Raw genomic sequence first — 24,451 nt, forward strand, 5'->3', positions numbered from 1 at the left:
TTCTTCCGAGTTTGGCCCTTGAACTTTGAACCAACTGCGACCTTGATGGTGGTACATGTGAAAACGCCGTGCTCCTCCAGCGTCTTATATTGTACTGTACTGTAAATAGTCGGAGAAAAGCAATGGTGAGATATTTTTGTCTTTTGAAACCATATGGATTGCTGTGTCATGTTTAGGGAAGCTGTGAAGGAGAAACGCTGCATGCTTCTCTTGCCATAGCCCGCACACCTTGCCAATCTTGGCTGTCTAATTTAGTTATGTAACCGTAATGACTCCTTGATATGTCTTCTACCTTTAGCTAGGACGCTAGCTCATATTGTTGCTTTAATAAGCGAGTTTACTACACTGAACAAAAATATAAACTCAACATAAAGTGTTGGTCCCATGTTTCATGAGCTGAAATAAAACATCCCAGAAATGTTCCATACGCACTAAAATGTTGTTTCTCTAAAATGTTGTGCATACATTTGTTTACATCTCTGTTAGTGAGCCTTTTTCCTTCGCCAAGATAATCCATCCACCTGACCAGTGTGGTTTATCAAGAAGCTGATTAAACAGCATGATCATTACACAGTTGCAGCTTGTGCTGGGGACAGTAGAAGGCCACTCTAAAATGTGCAGTTTTGTCACACAACACAATACCACAGATGTCTCAAGCTTTGAGGGAGCGCGCAATTGGCATGCTGACTGCAGGAATGTCCACCAGAGTCGTTGCCAGAGAATTTAATGTTCATTTCGCTAACATAAGCTGCTTCCGACGTCGTTTTAGAGAATTTGGCAGTATGTCCAACCGGCCTCACAGTATGTCCAACCCCTCACGTATATGGCGTCGTGTGGGCGAGCGGATTGCTGATGACAACGTTGTGAACAGAGTGCCCCGTGGTGGCGGTGGGGTTATGGTATGGGCATGCATAAGCTACGGACAACGAACACAATTGCATTTTATCGATGGCAATTTAAATGCACAGAGATATTGTGACGAGATCCTGAGGTACATTGTCGTGCCATTCATCTGCCGCCATCACCTCATGTTTTAGAATGACAATGCACGGCCCCATGTCGCAAGGATCTGTACACAATTCCTGGAAGCTGAAAATGTCCCAGTTCTTCCATGGCCTGCATACTCACCAGACATGTCACCACCCATTGAGCATGTTTGGGATGCTCTGGATCGACGTGTACGACAGCGTGTTCCAGTTCCCGCCAATATCCAGCAACTTTGCACAGTCATTGACTAGGAGTGGGACAACATGCGCTGCATGAGGCAAATGGTGGTCACACCAGATACTGACTGGTTTTCTGATCCACGCCCCTACTTTTTTTTAAATGTATCTGTGACCAACAGTCATGTGAAATCCATAGATTAGGGCCTAATGAATTTATTTCAATTGACTGATTTCCTTATATGAAATGTAACTCAGTAAAATCTTTGAAATGATTGCATGTTGCGTTTATATTTTTGTTCAGTGTAGTTAATGACGCGCTCATCCGCACTGCGCCTACTGCACAGTCACTGAGCGTGCATCAAACCCACTCTACCTTTGCCCACTCTGCCTGATCTGAAATACTGTCGTAACAGTATGGCTCTGGCAGGTTCACAATGTTGACTGTCAACACAATGTTGTTTTGAAACTAACCAGGTCTAATGTGAGCCAAGGGGGAGACGTGGGTTTTGTTTACATTGCTGTTGCCATTCATTCATTATGAGCTGTAATCTGTCGCAAGACTAGGCCTTCTTGAGCCAAACCAGACTGTTGCGTTCTGTTGACATAGTGTAGCTAACAATCTCTTGTCTCTGCGTAGGCCAGATATCTTGCACAGATCATTGTCATGGGGACGCAGGTGGTAGGACGGGCGTTTGCGCGTGCGTTACGGCAAGAATATGCAGGTATGTTCCTCACTCAACAATGCTTTTGTATGGTATTTCAATGTAAAATGGACTGTGAAAACATGTCTCATTTAGGGCAATTAAGTCTCTTTCTCTCTCTGCGAGAGAAACGGACTCGTTAGCTGAGAAGGCGACCAACCCTGTCTCTTCTGTCTCTGTCTGCAGCAAGTCAAGCTGCAGCGGAGGCCAGGGGGCGTGCCGGCCAGCAGTCTGCAGCATCCTCTAGTATCACTGGGATGACGTTACAGGAGGCCCAGCAGATCCTCAATATCTCCACGCTCACCCCTGAGGAGCTCCATAAGGTGTTTACACACACACACACACACGCATACACACACACTTAAAAGTACATTGAAGACGACACCCAGAGAACACAGTCCCTGCCCTAGCCCCTTCCCCTAGGAACTTCACGACACATAGATGATTGGATGGGTATAAACAATGTACCGGTACCTCCATCTTGTCCCCTAATAGGCTAGGAGGAGATGTTGCATATTGTTCATCCCGATCCAGTGATATTTACACAAGTGTCTATGGGGTAGGGCCTGGGCTAGGGGGTTTTCTGGACAGGGCCACACTCTCAAATGTCCTCCTTAGAAGACAGGAAGTTCCTTCATGTGGCCTACATGCAAGACAGACAAGTTGTGTCCTCCCTTGAAACCCCTTTGGACTAAACTCAATTGGCACAATTTCTTGAATTTTTGAAGTGTGTATTTGATTATAAATGTATTTTTTATTTTTATTTCACCTTTATTTAACCAGGTAAGCCAGTTGAGAACAAGTTCTCATTTACAACTGCGACCTGGCCAAGATAAAGCAAAGCAGTGCGATAAAAACAACCACATATGGGGTAAAAAAACATAAAGTCAAAAAATACAACAGAAAATATATATACAGTGTGTGCAAATGTAGCAAGTTATGGAGGTAAGGCAATAAATAGGCTATAGTGCAAAATAATTACAATTAGTATTAACACTGGAATGCTAGATGTGCAAGAGATTATGTGCAAATAGAGATACTGGGGTGCAAAATAGCAAAATAAATAACAATATAGGGATGAGGTAGTTGGGTGGGCTAATTTCAGATGGGCTGTGTACAGGTGCAGTGATCGGTAAGGTGCTCTGACAACTGATGCTTAAAGTTAGTGAGGGAGATAAGAGTCTCCAGCTTCAGAGATTTTTGCAATTCGTTCCTGTCATTGGCAGCAGAGAACTGGAAGGAATGGCGACCAAAGGAGGTGTTGGCTTTGGGGATGACCAGTGAGATATACCCGCTGGAGCGCAGACTACGGGTGGGTGCTGCTATGGTGACCAATGAGCTAAGATAAGGCAGGGATTTGCCTAGCAGTGATTTATAGATAGCCTGGAGCCAGTGGGTTTGACGACGAACATGTAGTGAGGACCAGCCAACAAGAGCGTACAGGTCACAGTGGTGGGTAGTGTATGGGGCTTTGGAGACAAAACGGATGGCACTGTGATAGACTACATCCAATTTTCTGAGTAGAGTGTTGGAGGCTATTTTGTAAATGACATCGCCGAAGTCAAGGATCGGTAGGATAGTTAGTTTTACGAGGGCATGTTTGGCAGCATGAGTGAAGGAGGCTTTGTTGCGAAATAGGAAGCCGATTCTAGATTTAACTTTGGATTGGAGATTCTTAATGTGAGTCTGGAAGGAGAGTTTACAGTCTAACCAGACACCTAGGTATTTGTAGTTGTCCACATACTCTAGGTCAGACCCGTCGAGAGTAGTGATTCTAGTCGGGTGGGCGGGTGCCAGCAGCGTTCGATTGAAGAGCATGCATTTAGTTTTACTAGTGTTTAAGAGCAGTTGGAGGCTACTGAAGGAGTGTTGTATGGCATTGAAACTCGTTTGTTAACACAGTGTCCAATGAAGGGCCAGATGTATACAAAATGGTGTTGTCTGCGTAGAGGTGGATCTGAGAGTCACCAGCAGCAAGAGCGACATCATTAATATACACAGAGAAAAGAGTCGGCCTAAGAATTGAACCCTGTGGCACCCCCATGTATTTACTTATTACGCCATTGGTGGTGCCAACCTGTTCATGACTGACCTGCTTTACTTTGTCAACAGAACTATGAACACCTTTTTAAAGTCAACGACAAGGCAGTGGGCGGCTCCTTCTATCTACAGTCCAAGGTGAGGTTCATTGTTTCATTTCCAGTATCGCGCCATCTCTTTGCGAGCCAGTGCTTACTAGTGCCAGAGAGGCTTGAAACCAAGAGACTCAACAATCAATTGCTTCCTTCCTGTAACAACCGCTATGAAGACTCAGACCACCTCCTTGAGGTATTTACAGGAAGTAATGGCAAGTTGAGTCTCTTGGGTTTCATACCTCTTCGGTGCTATTAAGGCTTGCACAGAGCCTTGCACAGGGCTGTCCTGATAACTGAAATTAGGCTAATAATATTGGATAGTCACCACAGGTCTGAGAATGTGCCCTGTCATAATAATCATGATCATGCCTTATTGCTTATATTAGGATACCACATGCAAGATCCAGTGCGAGCCTAAATTCATATTTACAATGTCAATGCATCATTATGATAACAGGGTAGTAGATCAATATGATTTGCCATGTATTGAGGTGCACTGCTAAGGATTTTGCTCAAGTAATTGTGTGTCCTGTCTGTCTGTCTGTCTGCTTGTGTGTGTCCATGTCTGTCCCTGTGTGGATTTTAAAGGTGGTGCGAGCAAAGGAGCGTCTAGATGAGGATCTCTCTATTCAGACACAGGACAGTAAACCCAAGCCCCCACCAGAGCAGAAGCAACAGACTCCAGAAACATGAACCGTCCCCCTCCCTACCCCACCCACTGTAAATTATACCCTCAATAAAAGCCTTATCCTTTTCTCAACCCATGTCTCTGTGTGTATGACTCTGTACGAGATCAGGGTCGTGTTCATTAGGCACCAAACGGAAGAAACTGGATTGAATCGGAGAGGTCTATACCTGGAATTGGCCAATAAGAAACACTAATTTTCATTTTCCGCAATGTGCTCTAATGAACAGAACCTGTGAATTACCTGGATCAGACCTGGGTCATATACATTAGTATTTGAAAATGCTAAATGACTAAAAATGTTTTTAAAAAATATATATATATATATTTGAAAATGCAACAAATGCTCATTCATTATGTCACATCTACATCACAATGATGCCACCGTGTGGTTGGTCACAGTAGTGTAAGTCTCCATAATGGAAGAATTGAGCAGATCTTGTTACTTGGAGTCGAGAGCCATCCTGTGTAACCAAAAAACGGTTAACTCCAAATATAATGCAAAATAAACTTCTGTAACACAATAATTATAATTAATTGTTCTATTAGCTACTGTTGCTACATGGGTTGAGGGAGGAAAGTAGGGGTAGCCATTAGCCACTTTAGAGTTGAGATACACCCCAAAAATACCCAGCCATTGATTCATTCAGGAAGCTTGTTAACCAAATTAGGTTAACATTTAGCCGCCCATTATTAGGAGGTTGGCTGGTATGTGTTTTTGTGATGGCTCCAATCACATTCCAGTAGAGAAGGAGTCACTGCTTAAGGAGATGATTGACCTCACCTGTCCTCAATCAAGCAACCTGATTGATCAGCTATATAAAATACCTGGGGTGTGATCATTAGTCCAAAACGTTTTACAACAGAAACCGGTTACTCCAAACGGAAAACGTTTTGCAACGAAAACGAGAATTTCTATTGGACAAATGCAGTTGGTCCCTCCCCGTTTCATTCCGTTTGGTTCTGTTTGATTCCTTGTGAGTACACCCCTGTTTAAGCTAATTTCTATGGTGTGTTCCTAATTGATATTGGAAGAATGTATATGTATGTACTAGTACTTGTGTTTTGACTAGGGTTGAATATTTTCCCGGTATTTTACAAACGTTCCATTCCGAGAATAAATCACTTTTCTCCCGGGTAATGCAGTATTTCCCTCCAAAACCGGAATTGTAATTCTAAAGCATATAAATAGGCCTATATCTGGATTTGATTAGTGATTTGATCGAAAATTCAAGCCTGATGCTACCTGAGACTGATGAATCATACATTAAATACATTTTATGAGCCCAAGCCCAAAAAAGCCCAAATGATTGTGCCGTTATCCAACACATAGACTGTACGCACATTACGCACGACATAAAAGCCCATAGATGTAGCTAGCTTTATGCTCTCTTGGGTAAATAAATCATACAAGCTCCAGTAGGCTAATCTTTGAGTGTGAACTGTATTACTGTACTGTATTATATGGACAGAAATTATGCACCTCCTTCAAATCATGATAAAGTTGGGAAAGAACATGCAATTCTGGTGTAGCACATGCGGTATAGGCTAGCGAATTTGATTTACATTTGGAAATATAATAGTGCCTATTTCTATAATTAGTAGGCTGACTCATATATACCTATTATAATATTTCCCTAATGTTATTGCCTACCTCCAATTTCTCCCTCAATTGTTGCTTCATTCCTTCCTCGCTTTCAACAGTTAAATGAAATAAGTTTCGTTGTCCGTATCGTCATCATTCTAATGACATGCTTGCATAATATAGGACTAGAATTAGATGCAGACGGCTTTCACTTCTGTTCACGAAGATTGAATGGTTATGGGTCTGAATAAATAACTGCTATAGCCTACCGCCATCGCGAGTTCGCTCTTCTTTCGAACTACCCGTGAGTTATATTGGCTGCTGTATTTAACATTCAGTAAACAAGAGCTTGCGTCCCTCTTTGAAGTCTATTGGTATAAGAAATGCAACAACAACAAAAAGTCCAGCAAGCTATTCTAGTCTAGCTTTTCCTACATGAGACTCCAAGAGCTAAGGAGCGTTTTTTTAAAGGAGAGAGGCCAGCAGAGCACAGGTGCGTGCGTATTGCGCAAGAGACCGAGACTATAAATTAGAAACTTATTATGCATAACCCATCATTCATTACCTAAATATAAGGCTAGTACTGAATCGAATGTACTACCAGAAAGAGGTAAGCTAGGACATCTATATATATATGCCTATATCAATCTTGAACAGGATTATATATTTGATGCAATTTGAATGGAATTGAAAAAGACTGCGAGAGAGTGCTCACGCGTGCACTGATTTAAAGCAACGATATTCGAGTGATAGGCGGTGTTAAAACTGTGCAGCTGCAATTAATAAATATATATCTTTACAATTAAAAAATAAGGTGACCCCGAAAGCCAGATGGAGATGTGTAAATTCGACGCGCATTCGGTCCTTATATTACTGTAGCATAGGCTATGCTGCAGCAAATGTAGGGCCAACCTGTCACAAGAAAAAAAGTTACCATGATGAGATTATAGGTCTACATGCATTGTGAACTGCGCTCCATACTGAGATGGGCTGTCTGTCCACACCCTGAGCGTTGATGACTGATCATGCAAAGAGTAGCGAGAAGACCTTAGAGATGCCAGATTTAGACATCGCATATAATTTAACAGTTCCATTTCACGTCATGCTGTTCATATAAATAATGTATTATAATTTACCGATTTCTCACAGTTATTTATCCCGGGAAAAATGAGTGGTCTTGGGCGGGTTCCCGCCATTCAAAGCTAGTTTTGACCCTTGCTTGTCTGGGAATAAATCCATAACAAGTGTGTCCTTGCTGATGTCGTGGATGTCATCCTAACACGGGTCAATGTTGCCGCTGATGTGTGCAAGGATCTGACATTGTTACAGCCACCTACGTCATTCCATGCATCAGAGGGAGGACTCTAGAGATGGAAGAGGAAGCGAGACACCCCCCACTCGCTGTTTATTATTATTATATTTGTTGTTATTATGGTTTAATGAGAGTCAATGAACTAAGAGTGTTTCCCAAAATAGGTCCTCGGGCCCCCAAGGTGTGCATGCTTTGGTTTTTGCCCTAGCACTACACAGCTGATTCAAATAATCAAATAATCATCAAGCTTTGATTATTTGAATCAGCTGTGTAGTGCTAGAGCAAAAACCAAAACGCGCACCCCTTGGGGTCCCCAGGACCGAGTTTGGGATACTCTTCTTGACCAGACCCAGCTGCTCTTACATTGGTTTCTATGGGAGACACACCCAATTAAGTCTACCGGAACTGACCATAAAAAAAAGGTAAACGGCCTTATCCACCATATTTTCCCTTTAGCCAATCAACAAAGACATTTTGGAGTACCCATAGAGATGGATAGAGGGCACACTTGCCACAAGGCCAGGGATTGGAGTACCTCACCCCACATCTGCCATCTGCTGCTGATCCCAATGGCTGATCCTCTGCAATTCCGGAAAACACACAACAGTTCCTGTCTAACACTGAGCAGAATTGCTGCCGAGTACCTACATGTTGAAGCATCCTTTCCAGTTGTGGAGCACCTCTTCAGCATTGGAGGGCCTGTCATCTGAGGCAACAGCTAGTCACTTTTAAAAAGCCACTTATAAACTTTACTTGTTATGGAATAATTTTTAACACTTAGAATACAATTAAGATGTGATTTAAAAATAATATAAGGTGTGTGTGATGCAGCACTGCGGATGTAGTAACCGAAAAAGGACAAATAAATTGTATCAAATGCGACTTTATTAAACTTTTTTTTTCCTTTTTTTCCATTGACATTATCATAATAAAAATTCCTCTAAAACAGAAGCACACAGCTATGTTGTACCAATTAGAGACTTTTACAACTCTAAAATGAAGCATGTTCAAGAACCTCGAGAACACGATGCCAGGAAAAAATATATATTCATATATATTTCATTTTTCATATACTTTTATATCGTCTATATTTTCACCTATAATAAAAGGCACTTGGAAATTGTTTAAAAATACTGACATTTAAAATATCTCAAAAAATGTGCAAAAAATAAATTGGATACAGGCCTCTCGTGGCCTTAGTCTTACATTAACCCTTTGCGCACTGCTGTGGCACTTCAGTCAATGAATGGCTTCCCTTGTATGTGGCACTAATATTGCTAGCTATCACAATTCAGTGCCCCAAATTTTGCTGTGTTAAGCACATACTGTGACTCTCGTTATAGCTTAATTATTCATTGGCGTCAATTAGCTTTTTGTTTTTAACCCTTTAAGAAAAAAGTACCGCTTCTTTTCAACTGTGACAGATAGGGGTTCATTCTAAAAAAGAGAACCTCAATCCAACATTAAAGTTATTGCTAGTGCTCTTGGTCCTCAAAACAAGCAAATTACAGAACCGTATCAACCCACTGAGAATGAATTGTCTTATACATTTTGCATGTTCAACTGTTGGCAATTGGCATATCCCCTATAATATAAACACTCCTGGGGAGGACAAAAGTGCAGAACATTACATGACAGAACGTGCTCAAAGGGTTAATGATTCAAACAGCTTATTTTTATATTGAAATATGTGGAACCTAGAATAGGATCCGTGTCAATTTCAGCTTTCTCCACCCAGCAGACTAGAACCCTAGTCTTGTCCCAGATCTGTTTGTGCTGTCTTGCCAACTCCTATGGTCATTATTAAGAATTGGCCAGACTGAACAAACAGATCTGGGACAAGGCTACCAGAACACTCCAATCTCTCTCTCTCTGGCTTCAATGAGCAAGAGAGACAGAGGAGGAGAGAGAGACAAAGAGATGAAAGGACAGAGGGGATTGGGCTGGGGAGAACAGTCATGTCTGAGGATTCCACTGTTGCCAGGGAAACCTAGCCTACTTAACACCTGTTACTGATGACATCATCTGACTCTGAAATCACACTGGAGGTTGGTCCACTGATACGGAGGTGGTTTGCTTCTACCATGCCTGCCTGGAGGGAGATGGCGATACTGGCCACCAAAGAGGAGGGTATAGCGTGTGTGTCCGTGTGTGCAGCACTCTCCGCGTGTGTGTGATCGCAGTGATTAAGAGTGGCCGAGGCAGAAATAGAAATATGCAGTGAATCTGCCCAGCACAAATCCTCCCTTGGCTTGTCAGAGATAGCACTGCAGCCTCCGGCACAACATTATTTATTTTGACCCGCTCCTTAAAAACCCCAAACATATTTAGCCAGAGAGGATTATACTGGATATTTGGGTTTGTTTACTGTGTGTGCATACTTTAGTGTTTTTGTCTGTCTGTCTGTCTGTGTGCGTGCCTGTTTGTGTGTGTGCCTGCCTGTTTGTGTTTTTTTACTCTGGTGAAAAGCTTTGTGGTGACCGCTGACTGGCTATAGAGGGAGTGAGAGAGTTCAGCCTTTTGGCTATAATTTATATATATAAAACAGAGGGCAGACAGAGTTCAGTGACCCAGTTTCCCTGCTGGCTGGCAGCATCAGGCAGGGAGCAGAGAGAGAGAGTATTTCAGAGACGAGAGGCCCTGGTGAGGGTGGGATGGGCAGATGGAGGGGCACTCACTCTACAGACCTGGCTGCCCTCATTTGCTGGCAAAGTGCCTCTCCCTTCATCTCTCTCTCGCTCACTCTCTACCATGTTCATTCATTTCTCCATTAACTCCCACCCGCTCTCTCTCTCAACCCCCCCCTTCTCTCCTGGACACCATCAGTTAATTTTGTCATGGGAATCTCTTCAGCTAGTCTAGCCCTAGGTCTGTTAAACCCTTCATCTAGTCTAGCCCTAGGTCTGTTAAACCCTTCATCTAGTCTAGCCCAAGGTCTGTTAAACCCTTCATCTAGTCTAGCCCAAGGTCTGTTAAACCCTTCGTCTAGTCTAGCCCTAGGTCTGTTAAACCCTTCGTCTAGTCTAGCCCTAGGTCTGTTAAACCGTTCATCTAGTCCTTACAGATGCCCTCTGTTTGCAATCAGAAGTTCAGAACTAATCCTCTCCTCTGGATGGCGCTGTGTAAATTGGACACTGATTAATGTGTCCAGTCTGTGTAGCTATGGGCCGGTAGACCACCACGACCACAGATCTCCATCCACCAGACCACATGGTCACTTTGACAGCACCATAAACATACTGTATGGGTCCAATAGATGGACTCAGAGAGTGTATGGGTCTGGAGGTAAACCCTGTCAATAGATGGACTCAGAGTGTATGGGTCTGGAGGTAAACCCTGTCAATAGATGGACTCAGAGAGTGTATGGGTCTGGAGGTAAACCCTGTCAATAGATGGACTCAGAGAGTGTATGGGTCTGGAGGTAAACCCTGTCAATAGATGGACTCAGAGAGTGTATGGGTCTGGAGGTAAACCCTGTCAATAGATGGACTCAGGGAGTGTATGGGTCTGGAGTTAAACCCTGTCAATAGATGGACTCAGGGAGTGTATGGGTCTGGAGGTAAACCCTGTCAATAGATGGACTCAGGGAGTGAGTACTCTCTCTACAGAGTGAGGATATGTACAGGGCCTCTTCTATAACTGTGTGATTGTCAGTGAGGATTATGATGTCTTATTATTATTATAAATTGGACATCCCCTGACCCCACTCACCTGGGTCGTGTTCATTAGGCACCAAACGCACTGAAAAAGGAAGGGACTATCTGGATTTGTCCAATGCTCAGAAACGCTACTTTTCCATTGCAAAACGCTTTTTAAATGTTTTCTGTAGCATGTCCTAATGAACACAACCCTGTTCAGGACAGGAAGGACCATCCTCCCTTCTGCCCCTCCATCCACACCCCTCCACAGCCCAGGCCAGCCCAGGGAGAAAGCTGAGTTACAGAGCAGCCATCGCAAGAAACATGAAACAAAGCAACTTCAACATCAGAAAATGTCTCGTCTGAACATCGATGACAAAAGAACAAACAAATGACTAACAAAAACAACCATAACTGTGATTATCAAAACAATGGGCATACCATCATGGAAAATAAACTATCGACATGGAAAATGGAAATGTAAGACCTTTAAAGAAAGATGGAGGGACAGTGAGTAGAGGTGGAGGGGTATTTGTCTCTTCAGGGGAATGTTCCTTGTGTTAAGATGCTCCTCTCCCCTCCCCTCCTATACCCCCATAACGGGGTTCACTCAACATTCTACATACATCATATCTCTGCGACGCAAGCGTGTGGAAGGACCCCAGAGTCCACAGAGAAAGGTGGCCCTTTCAAGCCTGAGTGTAAATTAAGGGAAAACCAAGTTAGTGAAGATGGAAAGAGAAAGACAAAATGTTTCCAGAGAGTCACAAGTACAAGTTGGCAGTAACATGTTTTGTAAAACGTAAAAAAGACATTGGTGTGTATGGTATAGGTGCATGTTGAATGCATCAATCGAACCATACAGATTTTTACATAAGTAAGTTGTTCTAAAAGTCAGTGAATTAACCCCACTTCTTTGGAAAAGTGAAGTGAGGCAGTTTCTCGTGTGGCTGTGGTTCTCTGACCAGTCCAGCTGTATGTAGCAGTAAAGCCTGATTCACACTATAGGGCCAAACCATGCCTAACTGTAGCAGGCTGGCCTGGTTACGCCATGATGCTGGAACCATGCTAAACAGAACAATGTGAAAAGAAAATCCGAGCCATCATGGTATGGTTTGAGTCAGCCCTATAGTATAAATCAGGCATTAATGTGTCACACACCCTGTGGTTCAGGATACACAGCACCCAGTCTGCCCTCAAGGCTGGATATTTTTTGGCACAATGTGGGACTGTTGAACTCGGGACACAGCAACCAACAACCAACTCCACAAGGACTCAGGACTCCAAGTCAGGCTTTGAATGTTCTCTTCACTGGACAACCACCTGTTTTACACAGCTGGTTTTAATGACAGGTCACTTCAAATACTGTACCACAACACAGTGTGTTACTTAAACAGTGGGCCTTTCATACTCAGTACTTGACTCACTTTGTCAGTTAGAAGTAGAGGTGTTGTGGACAATAATACATTGGACTGGTAGAATGGGACTGGGAGGCTGACTGGCCGTAGTGATTCACCTTTCCACTAGGGGGTACAAAACAACACCTGTGCCATAGACGTCACCGCGAAGAAGAAGAAGAAGAATATTGGTAATTTGCTGGGTGATATAACACCGTTGTCTGCCTTCTAAGACCTTAGTTGCTCTGTGTCCTTACACAAGCCCTTAGTCTGCAACGACAAGCCCGTCACATATCATTGTGGAAAGGGCTTGTCCACGATGGTCACCCTCCCCGAATTGGGAAAAGATTGTCAAAAATAGTCATCAAAGTGCTCACGTTTCGGTTACGTTTTAGGAGAGTTGTTGAGAGGTTAGCAGCAGTTGTGAGGTTACAACACTATAGCCGGTTACACCATCAGTGCTGTGGGTTTATGTACTGACTCAAAGGGGGTTGTGTGTCATTCTGATTGACATACACATCATCCAATAACGCGTGTGCTTCTGTGGATGGCATTCTGATTGACATACACTATATCCAATAGCACCGTCCTATTGTTTAAAGTAGGGAGGTGCAGTCAATGACCCGCATTCAATTAATCCGTAATCCCCTTCTAAATCAGTTCGACTTTACTTCCGATAAAACAGGAAGTTTGTCCAATTGTGTTCACAGCACTTTGTACGAAGTAGTTTATGTAGCCTTTAAAGCAGCAGAATGGGGACGTACTGTGTGTTGCTAGCCTAGCAGCGAGCGCGTCCTACTGTTTCATTTGTGTGTCTACCTCACTGCTAGGCCGCAGTGCACACTGTCAACATGAACATTATAAATACATACACATGAGGTGGAGCTTGAGCAAGGACACAGAGCATTAGAAGACTGTCGTTTCAATGGAGCCTGTCCATAAACAAAGGAAATGCAAGTAAGTGAGAAAAGCAAGACAAGAGACAGAGAATGTGTTGAAGAGGTGAGGAGGGCCGCTGTTGCATTTTTTTTCAAGCCTTGTGAAATAATACAAAATTACACGATTGAAATATATTTCTGAGTTGTTGTTGGTCCCAAAATGTGCTAGACAAATGCAAAGATAGCCTGCCAGATCCCTCAGTTTACATTTCTCTTATGAATTATATTTGTTTGTCAGAGCCAATTCACAAACTGAGGTGTGGATTTTGTTGTTTAGTTTAAGTTGCCTTTCTTTCTTTTCACCTTTCTTTCCCCCCCCACCCCCCGAGCTCCTCTGGAATGTGTGTGTGTGTGTGTTAGTTGACCACAGCTGGCTTGAGCACAACCGTGCCAGAGGGGATGACCACCCAGGACAGGGGATCGTGGGAGGCCCCCGTGGAGAGGTTCAGCACCCCCCCACGGTGGAGCTCGTCCTCCCCCCCAATTTTTCCCTTGCAGTGACGCCCGTGATGGTGGGCCCTGCGCTCCGAGGTGGACGACCCCATAGATCCTCCTAGGGACACAGGGACCATGGTGGGCCCCAGCCCCAGGGCTGAGGAGGGGAAGGCCGGGGAGAGCCCCAGGGACGACTTGGTGGCCAAGCTCAGAGGAGAACCATTGAAGGACAGGATGGAGGTGGTGCAAGGGGAGCTGGGGCACCCCCCCAGCATGCTCAGGTCCAGGGGCCGAGGGCCGAGGGGGGATAGAGGGATGGAGCCCCCCAGGCCCTGCAGAGCGTGGCCCCCCAGGAGAGCGGCAGCGGCGCTGGGGATGATGATATGGGCCCCACTGATGTAGCTCAGCTCCGACTCCCCCAGCTTCCCCCCTCCTCCACCCATCCCCACCCCCAGGGGACCCCCCTTGAGCAGGGAGCCCAGCCCGCCCGGAGAGCCTTGCTCCTGGGCTACAGAGTGGCCGTGGGCCTTGATGTGCTTACGGAGGGAGCTGGGGTCTGTGTAGCGCTTCAGGCAGCCGGCCATCTTGCAGTAGTAGGGCTTGTCCACGTAGTGGGTGCGTGTGTGCTTGAAGCGGTCGCTGGAGTTGGAGTAGCGCTTGTTGCAGCCCTCGTATGGACAGATGTAGGGCTTCTCACCTGAGGAGAAAAGACATACAGGTAAGTTATTCAATAAACTTTATTAGTTATTTTAGCATTAGAGATTGCATGAAGGCATGCATGCTTTCAAGTGTATACAGCAGACAAGAGAATGTGTGACTTTACAGTGAGTGCATCTTTTCAATCTTTTGCACTGATCTGTCTGTCTGTGTCTCTCTGTCTTGTCTGTCTGTGTGTGTGTCTGAGTGTCTGACCAACCTGTGTGTGAGCGGTTGTGTATCTTGAGGTTCTCCAAGCGAGAGAAGCTCTTGTTGCAGGTGGGGCAACGGTGAGGCTTCTCATTGGTGTGGGTACGGATATGGATAAGCATCTTGTACCTGCAGACACACACACACACACACACACACACACACTTGAGTATAATAACAGATACACACGCATACCCATATGTAACAATTTACTTGAATGGGTACAAGGCATTCATAACATCTTCATGAACAGTTACGAAGGTAGTTTTGAATGATATGGCACACTCAGAGGTGTTATGACCGGTTTCATGAAGGAGTTATAAATGCCTTATGTTCGACCCATTCAAGTGGTTAGCTAATCATCTCACACAATCATCTTAGTCATGATCTGAGTTAAAGCTCACCTAGCGTTGAAGCCCCGCCCTTTGCGAGCGCAGCCATCCCAGTGGCAGCAGTAGCCAGAATCCTTTTCAGGTTTGACATGGAAGTCGTTGACATGGTCCACGAGGTCTTGCAGGGAGTCAAAGAGAAGATGGCACTGGAGAGAGGGGGGGATGGTGGAAGACAGAGTTCAATGTGTCAAATCGGAGGGCCTGTTGTCTGGACCTCTGGCAGTCTCTATGGGGGTGCCACAGGGTTCAATTCTCGGGCCCACTCTATTCTCTGTGTATATCAATGATGTCGCTCTTGCTGCTGGTGACTCTCAGATCCACCTCTACGCAGACGACACCATTTTGTATACATCTGGCCCTTCATTGGACACTGTGTTAACAAACCTCCAAATGAGCTTCAATGCCATACAACACTCCTTCCGTGGCCTCCAACTGCTCTTAAACGCTAGTAAAACTAAATGCATGTTCTTCAATCGAACGCTGCTTACACCCGCCCACCCGACTGGAATCACTACTCTTGGCGGGTCTGACAACTACAAATACCTAGGTGTCTGGTTAGACCGTGAACTCTCCTTCCAGCCTCACATTAAGCATCTCCAATCCAAAGTTAAATCTAGAATCGGCTTCCTGTTTCGCAACAAAGCCTCCTTCACTCATGCTGCTAAACATGCCCTCATAAAACTGACTATCCTACCGATCCTTGACTTCGGCGATGTCATTTACAAAATAGCTTCCAACACTCAACTCAGCAAATTGGATGTAGTCTATCACAGTGCCATCCGTTTTGTCACCAAAGCCCCATATACTACCCACCATTGTGACCTGTACGCTCTCATTGGCTGGCCCTCACTACAAATTCGTCGCCAAACCCACTGGCTCCAGGTCATCTATAAATCACTTCTTGGCAAATCCCCGTCTTATCTTAACTCAATTGTCACCATAGCAACACCCACCCGTAGTATGCGCTCCAGCAGGTATATCTCACTGGTCATCCCCAAAGCCAACACCTCCTTTGGCCACCATTCCTTCCAGTTCTCTGCTGCAAATGACTGGAACGAACTACAAACATCTCTGAAGCTGGAGACACTTATCTCCCTCATTAACTTTAAGCATCAGTTGTCAGAGCAGCTTACCGATCACTGTACCTGTACACAGCCCATCTGTAATTAGCCCACCCAACTACCTCATCCCCATATTGTTATTTACATTGTTATTTATTTTGCTAATTTGCACCCCAATATCTCTATTTGCACATCATCTTCTGCATATCTATCACAAATTGTAATTATTTTGCACTATGGCCTATTTATTGCCTTACCTCCACAACTTACTACATTTGCACATACTGTATATAGATTTTCTATTGTGTTATTGACTGTACGTTCTGTTTACCCCATATGTAACTCTGTGTTGTTGTTGTTTTTATCGCACTGCTTTGCTTTATCTTGACCAGGTCGCAGTTGTAAATGAGAACTTGTTCTCAACTGGCTTACCTGGTTAAATAAAAGGTGAAATAAAATAAATAAGAGGAAGAATAATGTAAAAGAGAGAAAAGGTTTAACATCCACCACTGTCATTGCCAAATGTTAAAACAATGACCTTTGTAGTGTCTAGTCATGGTAACACCTGGCTACAGAGCAAAACGGGTTCTAGCCTGGTCCCAGATCTGTTTGTGCTGGCTTGCCAACTCAACAATGACCATTACATAGCAGTTGGCAAGACAACACAAACCGATCTGGGCCCAGGCTAAAATGTTTCCCCTGTTGCATCACTTCCTGTGTCTCACCTTCCTCCAGCGACAGGCCAGCTGTTCGTCTGCTGAGAGATCGGGAGAGGCCCGCTTGTCATTGGGCTGGCCAATGAACATGGATGACGGCAGGTGGAGTCCGGCCCCAGCACCAATCGGCACGAAGAACTGGAAGGCCTGCGAGGAGGCTCTGCTCTCCACGTAACGGATGTGAGCTGAGTCCTGAGAGAGAGGAGGAAGAGGATGGAGGAGGATTAGATGTCTGTCTGTTCCCTCTACTACACTCAGTCAGCAGCCCCACAGAACAACATCTGTTCCCTCTACTCCCATTCTTTTCACAATTTTCTCTCTTTCCATCTCCTGTCCCTGTCCCTCTCCATCTCCTGTCCCTGTCCCTTTCCATCTCCTGTCCCTGTCCCTCTCCATCTCCTGTCCCTCTCCTTCCACTCTGTGGTGAGAACATTCATATTTGGCTTAAGTCATTATAAAATCCAACAGTGGTGCTGTGACTGGATGGACCCTTGGTCTGTAATGAGAGCCTTCTATCCTGGGCCGTGTCCTCTGACTCAGCCTGGTTAGTGCCAGCAGCACACAGGCAACATTAGGGGCACAGAGCAGCTCCTAACACCCCTGTCACACTTCACATAAGTGAATCAAGTTGTGCTGGGGGGGCACTTTTTATCACACACATGTGTCCTGTGTTCTGTATAACAAGCTGTCTCTGTCTCACTCTGTCTCTCTCTCTCTGTCTCTCTCTCTGTCTCTCTCTGTCTCTCTCTGTCTCTCTCTCTCTGTCTCTCTCTCTCTCCCTCTCTCTCTCTGTCTCTCTCTCTCTCTCTCTCTGTCTCTCTCTCTCTCTCTCTCTCTGTCTCTCTCTCTCTCTGTCTCTGTCTCTCTCTGTGTTACTTGCACTCAGTGGCCTCAGGCATTGTGTGTGTGTGTGTGTGTGTGTGTGTGTGTGTGTGTGTAATCAGATTTACAGCGAGGTACAGCCATGCAGACCTCACGCCGCCTAATTCAATTCGCTCCCAATTGTATTGAGAGCTGCTGGCTGTGGCCATTCTGCCTCCCTGTAAGTCCCAGACAAGCACTCCCACAAACATGGGCACACACACACTCATATAACCGTGCACACACACAGATACATAAATGCATGCACACACACACACAACTGCCAAAACATAGACACATACAACTGCCAAAACATAGACACAAGCACACACATACAAGCGCACGCACACATACACACTGATGAATGCAGAAGCATAGCTGAGTGCCGGGAATTGGTCTCATTTTATAAGATTTGTCACATGCAAATTTTTGACATAGCTGGAGCCTGTTAGACAGCCACAGGATTGTGGTCCAGTTACAGTCATCTCTCTCTCTCTCTCTCTCTCTCTCACTGTCTCTGTCTCTGTCTCTGTCTCTGTCTCTGTCTCTCTCTCTCTCTCTCTCTCTCTGAGACGTAGTTTATAGTGTGTGTGAGCCCTCTTGTTCTCGCTGTGTTCCTGACTCATTGGTGTCGTGCCGCCTCGCCTTTTCTCATGAAAGCTAATCTACTGGGGAGAGGACAGTGTGACAGGGTATTAGTTCTAACAGATACAGCTGGGATTGGCGCGGAAGCATCTCTCTCTCTCTGCTTCTTCCTCTTCCTCCTCCTCCTCTCTCCTCTCTCTCAATTCAGAAGTGTCCGTACTGTCAGATGGTTTCTACTCACCCCTGCAATGATGTGGTGGGAGACCCCGTTTCCGTTGGTCATCTCTGGGGAGCTGGAGGTGTGGCGGGAGTAGGGGGACATACTGAGGTCCACGGCCGGGGGGGTGGGGGGTGTCTCTGGCCTCTCTTGGGAGACCACCGGCACACCTGTGGAAGGGGGAGGGAGGTCAGACTCTGTCAGATCGGTCGGTCAGAGTATCTAACACCTGTGGGTGTGTGATCTGGTTAGAGGGATTGATTGGCAGTCTGTTACAGCTATGGGTTCACCCACTCTTCTCTTTGTGTTCATAACAACTTGTTCAAGTATGAGGTCAGCTTTTATGTTGTTAGTTTGTCCTATCTAATGCCATGTCAGCAATGAACAGAATATGGCAATTTGTACTGCTGTTGAGCCCCTGTGTTACCCACCTCTGTGTGTGCACAGTGTCACCCACCTGTGTGTGTGTGTGTGTGGGGGGGTGGGTGTGTTGTCACCCACCTGTGTGCGGCGAGGCCGGGGAGGCGGGCACTATGACGGCTGTGCCATCATCAGCCATGCGGAGCTGCCGGGCACGCTTGGAGGGTATCGGAGAGAGGGTGAGGGGCGACCGTGCACCCCTGTCCCGCCCGTTGACACACCCTCGGGGGAGCATTAGGTCCAATGGCTCGTCCAGGGACAGCATGGCTGCAGCCCACGGACCTCCCACCTGCACAGACAACCAATCAGAGAAGGACATGGTTAGCTATTCAATAGTGATGGTGGAAAAAATCTATAGAGTTCCATATTGGGATATTATTTTTGATAATGTATCGTATTGTTTTGACAATATCGCAACATTATTTTTGCACTAGGTGGCTGTACCTGCCTGCACCAAAACTCCTTCATAGCTTGTTCTCCGTCTTCTTTTTAAATAGGGAGCCAATTGGTTTTCAGCACTTTTATTTCCCTAACTGATGCCTCTTGTCTCTCTGCAGCAGACATAGTGAGCAATATGGAACATCGAATCACAATAAAATTACAGTACCGAATCACAATACATATTGTATCGACACCAAAGTATCATGATAATATCGTATCCTGAGGTCCCTGGAAATTCCCAGCCCTAGTATTCAGCCAATCATACTTGGAGAGAGTGCAATGGCTCTATTCCCTATTCCCTTAGACTTCCGACCTGCACACAGAGATAGTGAACGTGGGTTTTAATATCAAATACACTTATTTCATATAATATTACCGGTATGTGATCGGTATGGTCAATGCGAATTATTTATATTGTAAAAGCAAAGTAATTCAGTGTTTTTAACAACTTGTAATAGTGTGATTGACCAATGAACAGAGCGAGTCAGTGAAGGTTTGGTTAGGCAAGGCAATGGCTCTGTTTAATACAGGGACGGGTTAGAGGAGTACATATGGCATACTCTCTGAATTGTCCTATAATATCCAACCACATGAATGTTGCATAACCACACTGCCTTACCCTGCCTCCTAGCAATGCACACTTCTCCCAGTGTCCCCTCCCTCCTTTGACCTTTGCTCACACACTCTTCCACAGGAATGTCTACAATCCAATCCAGATGCTCACTCTGACCCCTCCACCCCCCACCTCCTTCTGGCCACTGCCCTCTAGTCCCCCTGGCCAGCACCTCCCAATCGCTATGGACATTGCAGCCCCACCGCATGACCCCCCTCTCAGCCCAACAGCCCCCACTCAGTTCCACTTAACACACACACACACAAACAGCCTGATACCGACAGCCCCATACCCCTCAGTCCCACTAAACACACTGAACCCTGCTCCCACCTCCAGGGTCTGGTCAACTCACCTCTGGGGAACCCCTCTCCTGCCCCATGTAACTCCACTAACTAGTGGCGACTGTAGCTCCAGTCATGGCATCCTTCCCACAACTATCATCCAATCAGCAACTTAACACCTCAGACTCCCAAGCTCATGAGGCATGAAGTGATATTCTTCAAGAATATACAGGGTTAATATCACTAAAATGATCAAAAACAAGTGCCCCTTAATACTAAAACACATCAACTGACCCATGTGGTCCGGTTAAAAACACTAGTGACACACCAGTGAGTTGTAGGTTTGATAGACACACCAGTGACTTGTAGGTTTGATTTATATATGAGCCATACAGAATACAGCCTATGTATAGAATAAAATGGAATTACTTTATTTTTCCAGAAGGAACTTCAGTTGTGGCAAGTCGGATTACTGTGTAATTTAAAAATAAAAAATAATTTGACCTTTATTTAACTAGGCAAGCCAGTTAAGAACAAATTCTTATTTACAATGACGGCCTACACCGGCCAAACCCGGACGACGCTGGGCCAATTGTGCGCCACCCTATGGGACTCCCAATCACGGCCGGTTGTGATACAGCCTGGAATCGAACCAGGGGGTCTGTAGTGACGCCTCAAGCACTGAGATGTAGTGCCTTAGACCACTGCGCCACTCGGGAGTAACTTTAAATAGTTTTGGATAAAAGTGTCTGCTAAATGTCCAAGGTAATATAGAATATCTAACAATGTACCACCACTATTCTCCTCTCAGTATCTAAACAACACAGTAGTGATTTACAGTCTAGCTGTCCGGTCTCCAGTCTACACTCACACCCTGACTGACTCTGAAGGATTTAGAGTCCTAGGAGAGGAGGCAGCTTCGGAGGAAGTCGTGACAGTACCCCCCCCTTGACGCGGAGCTCCAGCAGAGCGTCGACACCGGCCTCGGGGACGGCCAGGAGGACGCGGAGCAGGGCAATCCGGACGGCGACGGTGGAAATCCCGCAACAGGGAGGGATCGAGGACATCCTTCACCGGGACCCAGCACTGCTCCTCCGGACCGTAGCCCTCCCACTCCACGAGGTACTGAAGGCCCCCCACCCGACGCCTCAAATCCGGGATAGAACGGACGGGTACGCCGGGGCCCCCTCAATGTCCAGAGGGGGCGGAGGGACCTCCCGCAGGAGCTTTGGTCTGGCTCTGATGCCACAGTGCCAGGACCGGCTGATACCCTAAAACACATTGAAATGGTGACAGGTTAGTGGAGGAGTGGTTGAGAGAGTTCTGGGCATATTCCGCCCATGGCAAGAACACTGACCACTCCCCCGGCCGGTCCTGGCAGTAGGACCGCAGGAACCTACCCACATACTGATTCACCAATTCCACCTGCTCATTAGATTCGGGGTGAAACCCAGAGGTCAGGCTGACCTAGACCCCCAGACGTTCCATGAATGCCAGACCCTAGACGTAAACTGGGGAGCCCGGTCAGACACTATGTCCTCTGCCACCCCGTAGTGCCGGAAGACGTGAGTAAACAGGGCTTCCGCAGTTTGCAGGGCCGTGGGGAGACCGGGCAGAGGAAGAAGGCGTCAAGCTTTAGAGAAGCGGTCCACAACGACCAGGATGGTGGTGTTACCCTGAGAGAGGGGAAGATCAGTTAGAAAGTCAATCGATAAGTGGGACCATGGCCGTTGTGGAACTGGTAAGGGATGTAACTTACCCGCTGGAAGGTGCCTAGGTGCCTTACTCTGGGCGCACACCGAGCAGGAGGAGACATACACCCTCACGTCCTTAGCCAAGGTAGGCCACCAGTACAGCGCACTGTACGGTCGATGCCTGGGTGACCAGAGGAGGGGGACGTGTGTGCCCAATAGATAAGACGATCACGGACACTAGACGGCACGTACCGCAGCCCAGATGGGCACTGAGGTGGAGATGGCTCTGTGTGTAACGCCCGTTCTATGTCCGCGTCCACCGCCCACACCACCGGAGCCACAATCTAGGAGGCCGGAGGTATGGGGGTGTTGTCAATGAGCCTCTCCTCTGTGTCATACAGCCGTGACGTTCTTAGTGCCTGGTATATAGGACAACGTGAAATCAAACCGGGTGAAGAACAAGTTCCACCTGGCCTGGCGAGGGTTCAGCCTCATCGCTGCCTGGATGTCCTCCAGGTTACGGTGGTCAGTCCAGACGAGGAAAGGGTGTCAGGGCTCTGACAACAGCCAACAGCTCCCGATCACCAACGTCATAGTTCTGGGTGGCGTGCCCGAGCGTTGGGATAGCACAGCGCCTACCCCTACCTTGGATGCATCCACCTCCACTACGAATGCCACTCTTCAACAGAGAGGTGATGGGATATGCGACCTTGCCAAAGCCCCGGATAAACCTCCGATAGTAATTGGCAAAGCCAATGAAGCGCTGCACCTCCATTACCGTGGTTGGAGTCAGCCAATTACGCATGGCTGAAATGCGGTCTCCCTCCATCTCCACACCTGAGGTGGTGATGTGGTATCCAAGGAAGGAGACGGATTGTTGGAAAAACAGACACTTTTCTGCCTTGGCATACAGGTCATGCTCCAACAGTCGGCCCAGCACTCTGCGAACCAGGGACACATGCTCGGCGCGCGTAGCGGAATACACCAGAATGTCATCGATGTAGACCACCACACCGCGACCAAGCATGTTCCGAAACACCTCGTTCATAAAGGACTGGAAGACTGATGGAGCATTCATCAAACAGTAAGGCATCACCAGGTGTTTGTAATGCCCCGTGGTTGTGCTGAATGCTGTCTTCCACTCGTCCCCTTCCCGGACACGCACCAGGTTGTACACACTCCTGAGATCTAATTTCGTGAAGAAGCGCGCCCCATGCATTGATTTGATCACAGAGGAAATTAGGGGTAGAGGATAACTATAGCGAATGGTCGTTTTATTAAGTGCACGGTAATCAATACAAGGGCGCAGACCCCCGTCTTTCTTCTTCACGAAAAAGAGACCAGAGGAGGCAGGTGAAGTGGAGGGACGTATGAACCCCTGACGCAGGGAGTCGGAGACGTATGTTTCCATAGCCTCCGTTTCCGCCTGCGACAGGGGATATACATGACTCAAATCAATTTTTATTTGCCACATGCACCGAATACAACAGGTGTAGACATTACAGTGAAATGCTTACTTACAAGCCCTTAAACAACAATGCATTTTTTAAAGATTTTTTTTTTAAAGTGTTAAGTAAAAAAGATAAAAGCAAATAAATAAAGAGCAGCAGTAAAATAAAATAACAGTAGGGAGGCTATATACAGGGGGGTACCGGTGCAGAGTCAATGTGCGGGGGCACCGGCTAGTCGAGGTAATATGTACATGTGGGTAGAGTTAAAGTGACTATGCATAAATAATAAACAGAGTAGCAGCAGCGTAAAAAGATGGGGTGGGGGGGCAGTGCAAATAGTCCGGGTAGCAATGATTAGCTGTTCAGGAGTCTTATGGCTTGGGGGTAGAAGCTGTTGAGAAGTCTTTTGGACCTAGACTTGGCGCTCTGGTACCACTTGCCGTGCGGTAGCAGAGAGAACAGTCTATGACTAGGGTGGCTGGAGTCTTTGACAATTTTGGGGGCCTTCCTCTGACACCGCCTGGTATAGAGGTCCTGGATGGCAGGAAGCTTGGCCCCAGTGATGTACTGGGCCGTACGCACTACCCTCTGTAGTGCCTTGCGGTCGGAGGCCAAGCAGTTGCCATACCAGGCGGTGATGCAACCAGTCAGGATGCTCTCAATGGTGCAGCTGTAGAACTTTTTGAGGATCTGAGGACCCATGCCAAATCTTTTCAGTCTCGTGAGGGGAAATAGGCTTTGTCGTGCCCTCTTCACGACTGTCTTGGTGTATTTGGACCATGATAGTTTGTTGGTGATGTGCACACCAAGGAACTTGAAGC

The 24,451-nt window shown here is 46.3% G+C and overlaps 2 protein-coding genes and 1 long non-coding RNA gene across 3 annotated transcripts in view; 2 read left to right on the top strand and 1 right to left on the bottom strand.

Annotated features, from left to right (window-relative positions):
• On the top strand, positions 1 to 4,762 carry LOC121551536 (mitochondrial import inner membrane translocase subunit tim16-like). The gene is made up of 5 exons (XM_041864231.2): positions 1 to 125; positions 1,804 to 1,888; positions 2,054 to 2,190; positions 3,980 to 4,045; positions 4,591 to 4,762. Exons 1-5 carry the CDS (start codon positions 123 to 125, stop codon positions 4,693 to 4,695), a joined length of 396 nt encoding a protein of 131 aa, XP_041720165.1. The 5' UTR covers positions 1 to 122; the 3' UTR covers positions 4,696 to 4,762.
• Positions 4,763 to 10,412: 5,650 nt separating this feature from the next.
• Positions 10,413 to 11,592, top strand: LOC121551533. Its single transcript, XR_005997077.2, has 2 exons — positions 10,413 to 10,869; positions 10,914 to 11,592. It is a non-coding gene; the product is annotated as an uncharacterized LOC121551533 (long non-coding RNA).
• Positions 11,593 to 11,681: 89 nt separating this feature from the next.
• LOC121551532 (zinc finger protein GLIS2-like) overlaps positions 11,682 to 24,451 on the bottom strand; it is a 62,305-nt gene continuing 49,535 nt past the window's right edge. The window contains exons 2-7 of the mRNA XM_041864230.2: positions 19,232 to 19,439; positions 18,755 to 18,900; positions 17,077 to 17,259; positions 15,303 to 15,436; positions 14,909 to 15,027; positions 11,682 to 14,689 (exon numbers count right to left, since the gene is read on the bottom strand). Coding sequence (XP_041720164.2) covers positions 13,914 to 14,689; positions 14,909 to 15,027; positions 15,303 to 15,436; positions 17,077 to 17,259; positions 18,755 to 18,900; positions 19,232 to 19,415 — 1,542 coding nt within the window. The 5' untranslated portion in view covers positions 19,416 to 19,439 and the 3' untranslated portion in view covers positions 11,682 to 13,913. The remainder of the gene's footprint in view (positions 14,690 to 14,908; positions 15,028 to 15,302; positions 15,437 to 17,076; positions 17,260 to 18,754; positions 18,901 to 19,231; positions 19,440 to 24,451) is intronic.

The sequence above is a fragment of the Coregonus clupeaformis genome, chromosome 7 (genome assembly GCF_020615455.1).
Source record: "Coregonus clupeaformis isolate EN_2021a chromosome 7, ASM2061545v1, whole genome shotgun sequence".
In the NCBI taxonomy this organism is placed as follows: domain Eukaryota; kingdom Metazoa; phylum Chordata; class Actinopteri; order Salmoniformes; family Salmonidae; genus Coregonus; species Coregonus clupeaformis.